The 13,428-nt window shown below is 44.6% G+C and overlaps 1 protein-coding gene across 3 annotated transcripts in view; it reads right to left on the reverse strand.

Moving 5' to 3' along the window:
• Positions 1–8,495, reverse strand: part of KITLG (KIT ligand) — an 81,647-nt gene extending 73,152 nt beyond the window's left edge. For 2 of the 3 annotated variants that reach the window (XM_083573492.1, XM_083573491.1), the window contains exon 1: positions 8,033–8,495. In XM_083573492.1, the coding sequence (XP_083429618.1) occupies positions 8,033–8,047 (15 nt within the window). In that variant the 5' untranslated portion in view covers positions 8,048–8,495. The remainder of the gene's footprint in view (positions 1–8,032) is intronic. The other variant, XM_083573493.1, reaches the window with a different exon arrangement.
• Positions 8,496–13,428: the final 4,933 nt, after the last annotated feature.

Genomic DNA, 13,428 nt, shown 5'->3' on the forward strand with positions numbered 1-13,428 from the left:
CAACTTGATCCTGTTTGTTCATTTATGCAGTTTTTACACCACTTAATTTAATAATTTAAAAACCTTAAGTGGTTTACATAAGCAATTTACCAATGTCCCCAAGTTAAATTAAGCCAACAGAGCAAGCGTACCTTTTCTCTTGCCTTCTCTTTCCCAGCAACCTGTTGAGCCTGACCCAATTCTAGGAGTTGACTCAGAATTTGGGAAATTACTAGATAAACAAAACAAAAAAAAACCTCACCCAGTCACAAAGATTCGGAAAGAGCCATCAATAGCACACTCTTGGAATCTTGTTTAGCCTTGCATTTACAGCATCTACCTAGATGTTGATGTCCACCTCAACTACTGCTTCCTCATATCTCATAACCAAAGGTGGGTTACTCAGTTGCCACTCTCCATGCTATCCCAGAGTAATAAGAACACAAGAAGAGGTCTGCTAGATCAGCCAAAAGGCCTATCCAGTTCAGGATCCTGATTTCCACATTAATTAACCAGATGCCTCTGGGAAACCCTCAAGGAGGAGGAGCTCCTTTGAACTGACCTGTCTGGGTGTTAATGGCACTGCCACTGAACTCTATGGTTTTTGAAGGGCAGGGGAATATGAGAGAGCTGGTTCTATGGTGGTTCCCTGGCTTTGGAATGACCTTCCCTCTGAAGTGAATTGTATGCCATTGTTGCACACACTTTTTTCTCATTCCCTTGAAAAAAGCCATCTATGTAGGTAGCAGATGCCATATCCTGAGCAGCAACTTCCAGAGGTTAACTCTGCCCTGTGTAAATACATCCTTGTGTCTGTCTTGAATGCTCCCTTATTCCACTTTGTTGGATCATCCCAGGTTCAAGCGTTATATGAGAGAGGAGTAACGCCTTCTCTTTCTCCAAGCCACGCATCATTTTATAAACCTCCATGTCCCTCACCCCAAATCATGAGAGAGAGAGAGAGAGAGAGAGAGAGAGAGTGCATTTATCTAACCACTTTAGGTCACTAAAAAATATGTATGGCTGACTCACAGCTTTTGCGCCTTTAACATGCTGTATTGCAGATTTATGTGGTTGGAGTCTGGCCAGCTGACATGGCACAAATTAAATGCATGCAAGGCACAGGAAGATCTTTTAGGCTCTTCACCTTGCTTACTGGGCTCAGGGAAGCTCTCACAGGGTCATCCCCCTTGCCCATGAGCCTTCCACAGTCTGCACGAGAGCTTCCAAAAGCCCAATAAGCAAAGCGGAGACCTTAAAAGCTCTCCACCTTGGGGTGAGGTAGCAGCAGCAAGGCATGCTCAGTGTACCAGCTTTAGAAAGGGAGGGGTCCCTGCAGGGGGCAATTTCAGGGTTCTTTTGACTATACATGATTTCGGCTTTATGCACCACCCCTGGAACATAACCACTGTGCAAGTTGCGAGTCAGCTATATGGATTTTGCATGAATCCAATGGAAAAGCAATTACCACTGTAGGAGTTTGTTGTCCTTTTAACACCTTTGTCCATTCTCCCCACACACAAAATGATAGAATGCAAGGTGTCTCACCTCTGTCCCACCTTGTATTTTCCTGGTTTCCCTCCACACACTGCTTTTCACTAAACTTGATTTAGGTATGAAATAGCCAAGATGCTTCTATCCAGCATGCCTGAGGATAGGCCAGCTACTGTCATGCAAACCCAGTGGGTTTTATGCAACTAAGTCCAACACAGAACAGACCCACTGAAATGAATGAACCCAAGTTAGTTGTGTCCATTAACATCAATGAGTCTACTTTGAGGAGGACTAGCATTGAATACCACCCTGTATATCCCAAAAAGGAGTCAGAGGGGAGCCTCGGTAGGAGGGAAGGATATATGAAAAGACAAGACACAGAAAAATGAGCTGTAACTCTTGCACGCCAAAGCCACAGAAATGATTCCCAGGCCAGCAGTAGTGCAGACAAACTCTTTGAACGTGATAGAACGGAAGTTACTCACATCAAATCACTTATAAACTGTATTTTGAAACAGTAACGTCTTCCCAACAAAACCATTGCGGTTCAGCTCCTATCTTCCCCACATACCTTAGAGGTTATTCTAAGCAGCCAAGAAAGCATTTTAGCCAGTATAACTCATGTTTTAAGAAACCTTGGTTGCAGATCTCCAACTAATTTCTTAGTAGCAGACCTGATGGCCTTCATGGATCAATGCCAAAATGAGTAGCTTGAGAATTACAACCTGTGGATGCTTGCAGTTTTAAAATCAATTATTCAATGAAGATTACATCTCTATGCTCCCCATACACATCCCCTCCAGCAGTTATTCAGTTCATTTCCAAATGAGTTTTTTAACTAATAAAAGAACTAATATTCACACGTATACAAGTTTCGGTCATTACAAAGACTTTGGATCAAAAATATTCTTTTTTATTTGCCAGATACGCCCCTTAAGTGCCCTATTAAAATAAGAAATTCATCAGTTTAATTAAAATGATAGGCATTTTTAAAATGACGTGCTAAGTAAATGGAAGGATGTGCAGAAATGAAGCTCTCCTTCAACATAATATTTATTCTGTCTCTCTTTCATGGTGGCATTGCCCCACAGCATCCAACAGAAAGAATGTGAACTGGTTTTATATGCTTTCTTTGTAGCAGGTGCCAATTTTTAATGTACGTTCAATTTTAACCTATGCATCCTATGTTGTACAACTCCTGAGCTGGTTTCCTGGATGGAATAACAGCTTCCCCTATGGCACTGTATAAAGATGGAATAACACCATGCATTGCTGAGTCATGCAAAAGCTACAACAACAGCAAGCTTCCAGCACTAGACTCTCAGGTCTATCATGGCTCATCCATCATTGAAATGTTGCATAAGGTGTTAGAACACTCATTTCAAGAACATGTGCCTGAATTAGATAATGGGGTTCTGCTGGAGTTATAAAAGAAATGAACCCTGCTAAAGGATCACAGATTTTGTGCAGACAGTTGGGGTGCAAGAAGTCCTCTGAACTGTGGGAGGGTTGGTTGCAGCCACAAATTCCAAGGAAAATTCCCTCAGCAGCGATTAAAGACACATTTATTTACTATTATGCTTTTTCCAAAACCTAAGCACCGATACTGAAAAAAGATTCGGAAGCTTACTGCTGGTCCAAACCAAGCCCTGCAAAACCAAGCCAGAGGTTTGTTTGTTTTTTAAGGGAAGAAACTGTCACTGAGTTTTAAACATAAGCATACAAACAAATGGCCAGACACCAAGATCACACTTTATTGGTCTAGGATTATGCCTGCAAAAGTCAGGTGTCTCACTCTGGCTCACATAGAAACTGAAATCAAAGCCCAAACTTATTTCCAGCTCAGCTCTTTTGCATCTGGGCATAATCATTGAATCTTTGAACCTTCTCCTCTGATTCTCAAGGGGGTGCTGCCTCTCGCCCCCAGGCATTCTTTTTATTATTAGGCTATTAGGAGAACAAAGTGGCATTTCAGTACTACAGGGACTCAGCTAGATTGGTAAAGAGAAAGCGTTTTATATGTGTTGTATATGCGATATAACAATGTGACACCAGATGGTGCTGTGGAGTCCCGTCTTTCCCTACTGGATTTCCCTGTACATTATGAGTTTACAACACGTTTAGCTGAATCACCCCCTTCATGGATCACTGCCTTGCCGTGGCAAAGGGGCTCGAATAACTCCAAGAAGCTCTGAGCCATGCCATGCACGGCCACCCAAGACGGGCAGGTCATAGCCGAGAGTTTAGACTAAATGTGATCCACCTGGAGAAGGAACTGGCAATCCACTCCAGTATTTTGCCAAGAAAACTCCATGGACATAAAAACGGAGAAGATTTGAGAAGAAAGTGAGAGTTTCCAAGGCATGCTCTGGTTCATGGGGTCAGGTCACGGAAAGTCAAACATGACTAAGACGACTAAACAAAAAGCTGAGTCACATCTTGGACACGTCTAGATCCAGACCAGGTCAGTAAGTTTAACTGCCCCTTTACGAGTGCAGCTCTCATTTCCCAAAGCAAAGATTGCTTTGTCACAAAAATTGGGCCTTTAAGAAGGCTTCTGAATCAAGTGCACAAGTCCTCCAAGTGGTATGGGAATATGGGTGTCTTGGTTTGTCTTGCAAGATATAATGATTATGGTGGTGGTGGTGGTGAAAATATCATCTTCCCTTTATTTCTGCTCTCCTTCAGGAAATATTCTGGTATGGTTTGCACTGCCTGCTTATTTCCAAAGATCCTCTTCAACAGCAAGAATGCTGCACTACCAGGACTGTCCTCGCTGAGAAGCCCTGAAGGTCATATAACTGCTGGCAATGAATGTACGCATTCAACAAAAGAAAGCTGTATTCTTTCTGCCTCTAGCTCTTTTCCACTACTAAGGTCTCCTAAAGTTTGCACGTCTAGCCAACAGGTCAAATTTCTGACGGGCTCTGGGCAGTTATCACCAAATTCATTATTATCCCTCATATTTCAATGCCTGACATACAGTTGGTGCAATCGCTGCAGTATCTTTTTAAAACACACACACACTTCTCCCAATATACTAGCTGCAGAATCGAAGCTGTAAAAATAGGGGCTTTTTTGCAAGTCCAAAATTTTCTAAACTCATTCTCCCCTGCCCCCTTTTTTTCTTAAAACACGTTTCCAACAATTACTGTGAGAACTTCAATGTTTTGAATGATAGGGTCAAAACTGTATAGATTTGCCTCTTGTACTAGTGTTTCTTTTACTAAACTTATCATCCTGCAAATCCTCTCACCCAAGTAATCCTTCAATGTGCTTACATCAGTGTGCTTACTGTAAATGAGTAGCTGAATGTTTGAATCCTACATGGTTAATTTAAAAGGCATTACTACAAAGACATTTTTGTAAAGACCATAAGATATAATAAAATCTTGTACATACATGCTCAGTTCCCAGTTATGAAAAGTGTTTTCCAATATGATAAAAGTGGTGCCAGCTTACTTTGGTTCTTTCCTTTAAGTGTGGGAGGTCACAAACTACACAGCAAGGCTGTTATAAATGAAGTTCTTCTCTTGCACATCAAACTACTTTATTCATATGCATCTGTTTTTCTAACTGTACCCCTAACCATAATAGAAGAGTTAAACTTCCACGTTACGATATACTCACATATTTGTATATATAAGCATGTTCATATCTGGCATATGTCCTATAATGAATTTTAAGGATTAAAAATCATAATAACAACAAAACTGGTGATCTTCTGTGTAAGTCATACCAGTTGCTCAAAAACTTTATTTTTAAAGCCGCTCATAAATACACAGGTCTCACTGAGTTCAGTGGGACTTACTCCCATCAAGCATGCTTAGCATTAGAACCTTAGGTTGCAATACGAAGCATGCTTGCTACGAACTAGGTCCTACTGAACTCAGTACTGAACTCAGCAGGACTTACTTCCAAGAAAAGACCTTTGGAATCAAGCTGAAAATCTGACCTGAAATATTTAATACAAATTCCTAATGCAAAGACCTTGTAGCAGAAGCTATTCGCTTATCCACCTTGTTTCTCTCACCCTCCTTTTTTTTCTTCAAAAAGCCATTGGGTAAAAATGTGACAGGAACAATAGGGCATATTACAGAAGCAAGATGAAAGGTATAAAACAATGGTTGACATAGAATGATGTAGTGGCTGCTTACATCACACTCTGAAGCCACCTAGAGGTCATTCAGTACAATCCCCCCTCTCCCCGGGTCAAAAGGCAGGCGCCTACTAACATCAACCTACATCCACACCTCAGGTGAAACATCCTCTGGTTTAATACATTTCATTCGCACTCTGTTGCATGACACAAAGGGAGCAGGGGGAAATCAGGTGTGCTTGACTATCACCACCAGATTAGTTTCCACTTGCCTTGAGTGTGGAATGTTACTTTTTCTAAAGTGGGGAGAGGGGGGAGAGGCACTTCCTCTTCTTGCTTGAAGCCTCGTCTACTCTGATCTCTCCAAAGGAATCAGACATTTGTTTTTGCCCTTCTCGGCTTAGATTAACATCTAACACTGTTCAGCAAGAAGAGAACAGATCTTTCGGCAAATGGCCCCCACCCTCCATTTTTTCCAATGACAAAAATAAAAATATTGCTCTCAGCCTGACCACATCCCTGAAACTGAATTCCAGCTCGCAAGAAGGCTGAGAGTGTGGTGGCGGCTGATGGATGCTTCTCTGATAAGTCAAAACGGTGCCACAGGCCACCATGAGGAACTCCTGAGCTCAGCCATATGATCCAGAGCACCAAAGCTAACTGCCTCCTTCCTCAGATTAATCGGATGAGATCTATCATGTCAGCTTTGCTGGAATCTGGAATGTTAACATTAACATTACATTAAAAATAAACTTTCCTTTTCCAAAGGACTCAAGTTCTAGTTAGGAGTGAGATTCAGCCGGCATTGCCGTTTAAAGTTTTTATTTTTAAAGCAAATCCCTTGTCCTCATTACATTGCAACCAGCTTTTGGAAGAGCTTGTGAGTGCTCATTTAGTTCTAAGCAGATTCAGACACCTGGAAGTTTGCAGCATACAGCCTAACTCTGCACTTTGGGTTCAAACCAGGCAATTAAAGGCCAACCCCCCAACAGCCAAAGTTTGTAGGACTTTTACTTTCCAGTACTACAGTACTACAAAGACTGTCAGAGATCAATCTACCCTGCAAATAGGTATTAAATCTTTCAGGGTGCCTAAGATCTCAGGCTCCCAAAATTGAGTGCTAAGTGTCACATAAAATACAGAGCCTCCCTGTTTCATTCTTCTTGAGCAACCAAGGGACTGATCTACCCAAGTGAATTTTCCTGATTTCCCCCTCCCACCTTATTTCCTTTCTTGCATCCACTGCATCCTTTCCCCTATTAGATACACATGAAAGACCTAAAATGGAATGAGCCAAGAGAGCAGCAGGTACCAAAGGAAGTTGGCAGGAAAGTAAGCACAGCTTTGCGATAAGGGGGTGGGGAAAGGAAAGAACCAGTTATGTGAAAACGTTAAACAAAACCAAGTGTCATATAGTAAGGGAAAGTAGACACAACTTCTGCACACTACCCATTCCCTTTAAGTCACACTTTAAGCAGCTTATTGCAATTAGCAATAAAAAAATAAAAATAAATCCCAGAGCAATTATTTTCTGGTTCCTATCTCTGCAAACACCTTCTGCTTCATATGTAAGATACACTACCCGCCACTTGGGCGCAACTTGGGAAGCAATAATGGAAGAGGGTTCTAATAAGCGCACAGAGCCATGTATTAAGCAAGGCTGGGCAAGCAGAGAGAAATGGAAGTGTATTGGTGGTGACAGATGCAAGTGTACGTGGAAGGGATGCGCACAGAACGGGAGGTTTGAATGAAGTTGCTGCAAGCCAGAAATAAGCAGCAGCATGTCTCTCTCCCAGCAAAATTTCAGTGGGGACAGGTTCCGTGCGCCTGCTTGCAAACCTGCTTATCTCGTGTGTGCATTATTCACACCATCTGTAATACATCATCTATTAATAGTGCCCTATCAGTGCAGCAAGGAACTTTCCCTCGAAATTGCACAAAGGACAGTGCAGATAAGGAGGAAGGAACAGATAAGGGCAGCGTCTCGCTGCGCGAAACTCGGGAACAGCGCTGTCGTGGGGAAGGCGCCTTGGCGAGCAACGGACGCAGTGCTTCTGGGCCAGAGCAACCTGGCAGAGGGCTAGCTCATCATCAGCACATCCCAAGCGCTATAGGTCGATGCCCATCTGCTGGGAACCCAGAGACGACTTCCATGTCTGTGCCACCCAAATCCACGTGCAGGAAGTTAAGAGTTCCTGCTACACTCCCCAGACTCAGAAGCCTGTCAGCTCAGCATTCAGCGTGCACTCCGACAGCCCCGGGCAGGTCTCTCTCAGTTGAGACAAGTGCCCGAGGAAGGAAGGCAGCGCTACTCCGGCCTAAGAGCGGGTTCTCCGAGTTCCCTGAGCAATTGCTCTTTTCTGAGTCATCCGGAGAGGAGACCATCTCCCCGCCGCCGCCACCTATTCGTGCAAAAATATATACCACAAGAGCGCATAACTTCCCCCGTGCGATACTCACTTGTGCCTTCTTCATAAGGAAAGAGAGCGCTGCAATCCAGCCCCAGCAGCGGCGTGCAAACTCCGTTTAGCTGATGTGTAGCTCCTGCATGTTGCAAAGGCACCTAGTCCGCGCATTGGGCTTGCCCGGCGCCCTCGGTGGCTGCGCGTCTCCGCTCGCTCGCTTTCTCTTTTGCCCCCAGGCACGCAGGCGGCGGCGGCGGCGGCGCTGCTTGGCTCTGCACGGCCTCGGTGCTCTCGCAGCAAGCAGAGGCGGGGAGTGAAGCCCAAGCCGTCCTCTGAGCAGGGCTTTTATAGCTCCGAGCTGCCTCCCGCAGCAGCAGCAGCAGCAATCCTGACAAGGAGGACACGCCTTTCTTGCGAGGCTTTCTTTGCCAGGGCGGGGGAAGCCCTGGGGAACTTCAGAGAGATGGAGCTCTCAAGAGCAGAATCAGGCCACCAGGCTACAAGAGGGAGGCTTGCGCTGTCTGTCTGTCTGCCAGGCGGGCAGAAAAGAAAGGAGGGAAGGAGGGAAGTTATGGAGACGGGAGGGAGAGGTGGATTAAAGAAGCCCACTGCACCCTCTGCGGGTTCCCTTCCACATCACCTTCCCTGTCAGCATAAGGGTCTGTCACATGTCATGAAGCAGTTGATTGACATTGATCAAGTGCTCTGGGCGATTACAAGGCCCTTGATGGCATATACAATAATGTGTGTGTGTGTGAGAGAGAGAGAGAGAGAGAGAGAGAGATTCGCCCTGCTCCAATCTGAGACTTGCCATAAAATCTGGAGAAGAGGAGGAAGAGGCCCAGAAGACATCAACAGACAATTACAAGATCCAAGGTGAATGCTTGGGTACATCTGATGAATCAATGAGTGGCGCTGTGGGTTAAACCACAGAGCCTAGGACTTGCCGATCAGAAGGTCGGCAGTTTGAATCCCCGCGACGGGGTGAGCTCCCGTTGCTCGGTCCCTGCTCCTGCCAACCTAGCAGTTCGAAAGCATGTCAAAGTGCAAGTAGATAAATAGGTACCACTCCGGAGGGAAGGTAAACGGCGTTTCTGTGTGTTGCTCTGGTTTGCCAGAAGTGGCTTAGTCATGCTGGCCACATGACCCGGAAGCTGTACGCCGGCTCCCTCGGCCAATAAAGCGAGATGAGCACTGCAACCCCAGAGTCGGCCATGACTGGTCAGGGGTCCCTTTACCTTTACCTTTACAAGATCCAAGGTGAATGCTTGGTACATCTGATGAATCAATGGATTCAAAATACAAGGAAGGAGATTCTGACTAAACATTAGGAAGAACTTGCTGTTGGAAGGTGGAATGGACTCACTCAGAAGGTGGCAGACTCTCTTTCATTGGAAGTTTTGAAGCCGAGGTTGGCTGTCTATCTGTCATGGATGCTTTAGCTGTGATTCCTGCACTGTAGAGGGTTGGAGTAGATGACCCTTGGGATCCTTCCAACTCTACAATTCTGTGATTCTGTTATGTCATAATAAAAGGACAGTCTTGCCGGTGCCACATGACTGTATTTCTCCCCTTTTTTGCCACAACAGCCTCTGAAAATTATCGCCATACACAGTGGAGGCAAATGTGGCCCTGCCCTAACAACTTCAGGCTGCCCTCATCCAGCTCCCGCCTGCCTGTCTTCTTACTGGCATCCAGTCCAGCGAATGACACTGGCTATCAGTTTTCTCCTCCTCAGTCTCAGTGTTGGCCTTGCAGAACTCAGTAGGGAGGAGGATGGAGACAAAACTGGAATTGTTTGGCTCTACCCATCATTGGCCCAGGCTCCACCTACTGTTGGCATACCTGACTCCCACCCTGCCAGCCCTGATGGTCGCCAGCTGCCGCTGGGCAGACTTTTAAGACAATTCAACTCACATGCACTGCTCCAGATTCGGGTAGGTAGCCGTGTTGGTCTGATGCAGTCGATATATGTATGTATATGTATATGTATATGTATATGTGTGTGTGTGTGTGTGTGTGTGTGTATCAAACCTATCCATTCTTAAGGAAATCAGCCCTGAGTGCTCACTGAAAGGACAGATCCTGAAGCTGAGACTCCAATACTTTGGCCACCTCATGAGAAGAGAAGACTCCCTGGAAAAGACCCTGATCCCTGATGTTGGGAAAGATGGAGGGCACAAGGAGAAGGGGACGACAGAGGACGAGATGGTTGGATAGTGTTCTTGAAGCTACCAGCATGAGTTTGACCAAACTGCGGGAGGCAGTGGAAGACAGGAGTGCCTGGCGTGCTCTGGTCCATGGGGTCACAAAGAGTCGGACACGACTAAACAACAACAACAAAACAACATATATATATATGTGTGTGTGTGTGTGTGTGTGTGTGTGTGTGTGCATATAATGTCCAGTAGCACCTTAGAGACCAACTAAGTTTGTTATTGGTATGAGCTTTCGTGTGCATGCACACTTTTTCAGATACACTGAAACAGAAGTCGCCAGACCCTTATATATAGTGGGAGGGTGGAGTGGGGTTTTTCTCAGGAGGGTAGTAGGAGATGGGTGATTGACTCAATTGGTATGGTAAACCTGTTGACAACTGTTAATGACTGCAATTAGTCCTACAGGAAAAAGCAAGGGATAGTATGCAGATGATTAGCATATGTAATGAGACAGGAATCTAATATCTCTATTAAGACCAGGTCTCTCCATAGTTTTCAGTTTAGTGATAAGTTGTAATTCAGCAACTTCTCTTTCAAGTGTTTCTGAAATTCTTATGTAATAAGACAGCTGCTCTGAGATCCTGTATTGAATGTCGTGCTCCAATAAGGCCATTTTTACAGCTTTGTAGTTCCTACATGTGTACGGTTTATACTGGTGAAAAAATGCATTCCCCACCCCCACGGGAAGTAATTGGCTTTCTTTCCCACATTAACAATATTGACTCATGTACAAAATCAGTAGCAGAGGCTCACATTCATTGTAAGGGCAATTTCACACGTCAGGCTTGATATATGGATGTAAAAATATGCATTGGCCAGAAGGCTCACTTCAATCTGTACAACAAAGAGTCCTCTTCCGCTTTCTCTTCCCCATTAAAAATCTAAGCACCCTGTGAAAATGCTCTCAAGGGAGAGCAGTGCCTTAAGGATGCCCCCAACCACATCCTTTTCTTTCAAGTGTGTTTGAGCATTGGGTATCCCTTTAAATACAGTCATACCTTGGAAGTCGAATGGAATCTGTTCGACTTCCAAAATGTTCAGAAACCAAAGCACAGCTTCTGATTGGCTGGAGGAAGCTCCTGCAGCCAGTCAGAAGCCGCAGAAGCCCCATCAGACGTTCGGGTTCCAAAGAATGTTCACAAACCCAAAAACTCACTTCCAAATTTGCAGTGTTCAGGAGCCAAAACGTCTGAGTACCAAGGCATTTGGGATCCAAGATACGACTGTATACTCATTGAAATAAAGTCCTTAGTTTCAACGAATTTACTTTGTGTGTGATTAATGGTGTGTTGAAGGTCATTGGCACACTTAAGATGGCAGATGGGTGGACATCACCATCCCACAATACTTGGAGAGTGTCTGCCATTCTGAAATTGTATAACCCATTTTTAAGATTATTTAACAGGTAACACGTATCCTATAATGCCCTTGCCTAAGAGTGTTAAACAGTGTCCTGGGGCAGGAGTTGGATCAGGCACCCCTCCAAAAGAAAATTATAGCCTATGGACCCACTGATTTTGGGTGCAGCAAAACATTAACAAATAAATTTAACACTGTGCTGAAGTGGTAAGAGAGGTTTACATTTCTCCATGCAACCCAGCACTCTGAGGGAGAGGCAGATCATTCCCTCCCTAGTCACCAGATTCATCATTTTATGACAACCTCCTAGCTGATCTGCACAGGTTAGTTAAGGAGTAGGAACTGTGTACATGCCTGAGAGTATGTCTGCAAAAGTGGCAAAACCTTGGGACCTCAAATTTCAGTGGCGCCCTCTGCAACACCAAAATCTGTCCCGCTACCTCTCATCTTCTGTTGAACTTCATAGCTGCAGCACCAGCAGCGACACCTCAGAAGCTCTGTGCCCAGTGTGACTGAGCTGGTGGGGCGCCCCTAGATTCACCTTTGTATGGGGTGGCCGCTGCCCCTCAGAGGGTTGGCCAAAGGTGAATGCAATCTTTGGGCCAGAAAAGGTTAGCCATTTCTCCTTTAACCACTTTGTGAGGCTCATATAGAGGCATGCCCTACACACATATTCCTTTGCATTTTTTACAGTGCAAACTTAAGGTTGATAAAGAGAAACAGTTATGAGCTAGTTTTTTTTCCTGAGTGCATTAACTTGGAGTGCAGGGATGAGATATTCTGTAGCTGATATTCTGTAGCTGATTTTCCCCAAAAAGTATCGCTGGGTTGAGCTTTAGAGAGGAAAGGAGGTCCACACCCACCTTGTTCAGAGATAAGAGAGGGAACTAATGTTTTGGGGTGGAGAAAAACATTTCCTCTAGAAAGAAAGAGCATGCCATAATTTGCTGAAGGTGACAAGACCTTTCTTTTTCTAATTCACATTTTACTCCCAGTCCTGCTTAAGGCAAGTATATAACACTGATTCTGCCTTTGAAGTGCAGACTGTGAGCATTATAAGCACACAGTGTAATATTGCAATGTGTCCCCAATCTCTAAAAAGAGTGCTCCTGTTCAGAGTCTCAGCTACCTTGGAACCAACACCTAATCGACAAAGTAGTCATGTGTCCTACTTTACAGAAGACAGTCCACTACTTTAGGGATGAGGAACATGCAGCCTCCTAGAGGTTGTTGGACACTAACTCATTTCAGCTCTAGCCAGCAGTGCCAATGGACAAGGATGATGGGAAATGTAGTCCAGCTATATCTGGAAAGTCATAGGTTCCCTACTCCTGATCCATTTGAAGGGCAGACGGTCCAGGAATCAGCATGTGTCCTTTTATTTAAAATGCATCTCTGGGTTATTTGTGGGGCATAGGAATTCATTCTCTTTTCCTCTTTTTTTCAAAATATAGTCCAGCCCCCCACAAGGTCTGAGAGACAGTGGACTGGCTCCCTGCTGAACAAGTTTGCTGACCCCTGCTCTAGAGCAACTGCAGCACTGATTGTGGGTGATCCAAAAGTTCTGCCTCTACTGGGATTGGCGGGTGTTAAATTGAAATGTGGCAGTTTACCTATGCCTGTTGTAGTCACGATTTGTACACCATCTCAAAACTGGCTGATGAGCTGAAGCTTGACATTTAGTGGTGCACTAGTGAGTTTAGATTATTATCTTTTCTAAAATTTTCTTTCTCTAATGCTGTTGGCATCATGGCTGTGTTTGAAACATGAACAAATTCCTGAACACAGGAAGCTTGAGTCTCCCATGTTGCTATTTAGCCAATTCAGCACCTCTCAGGTTTCCCTGCAGCCACTCTTCTAAGCAATATTTATT

Source organism: Podarcis filfolensis (assembly GCF_964270895.1).
Source record: "Podarcis filfolensis genome assembly, chromosome: 10".
Lineage (NCBI taxonomy): Eukaryota > Metazoa > Chordata > Lepidosauria > Squamata > Lacertidae > Podarcis > Podarcis filfolensis.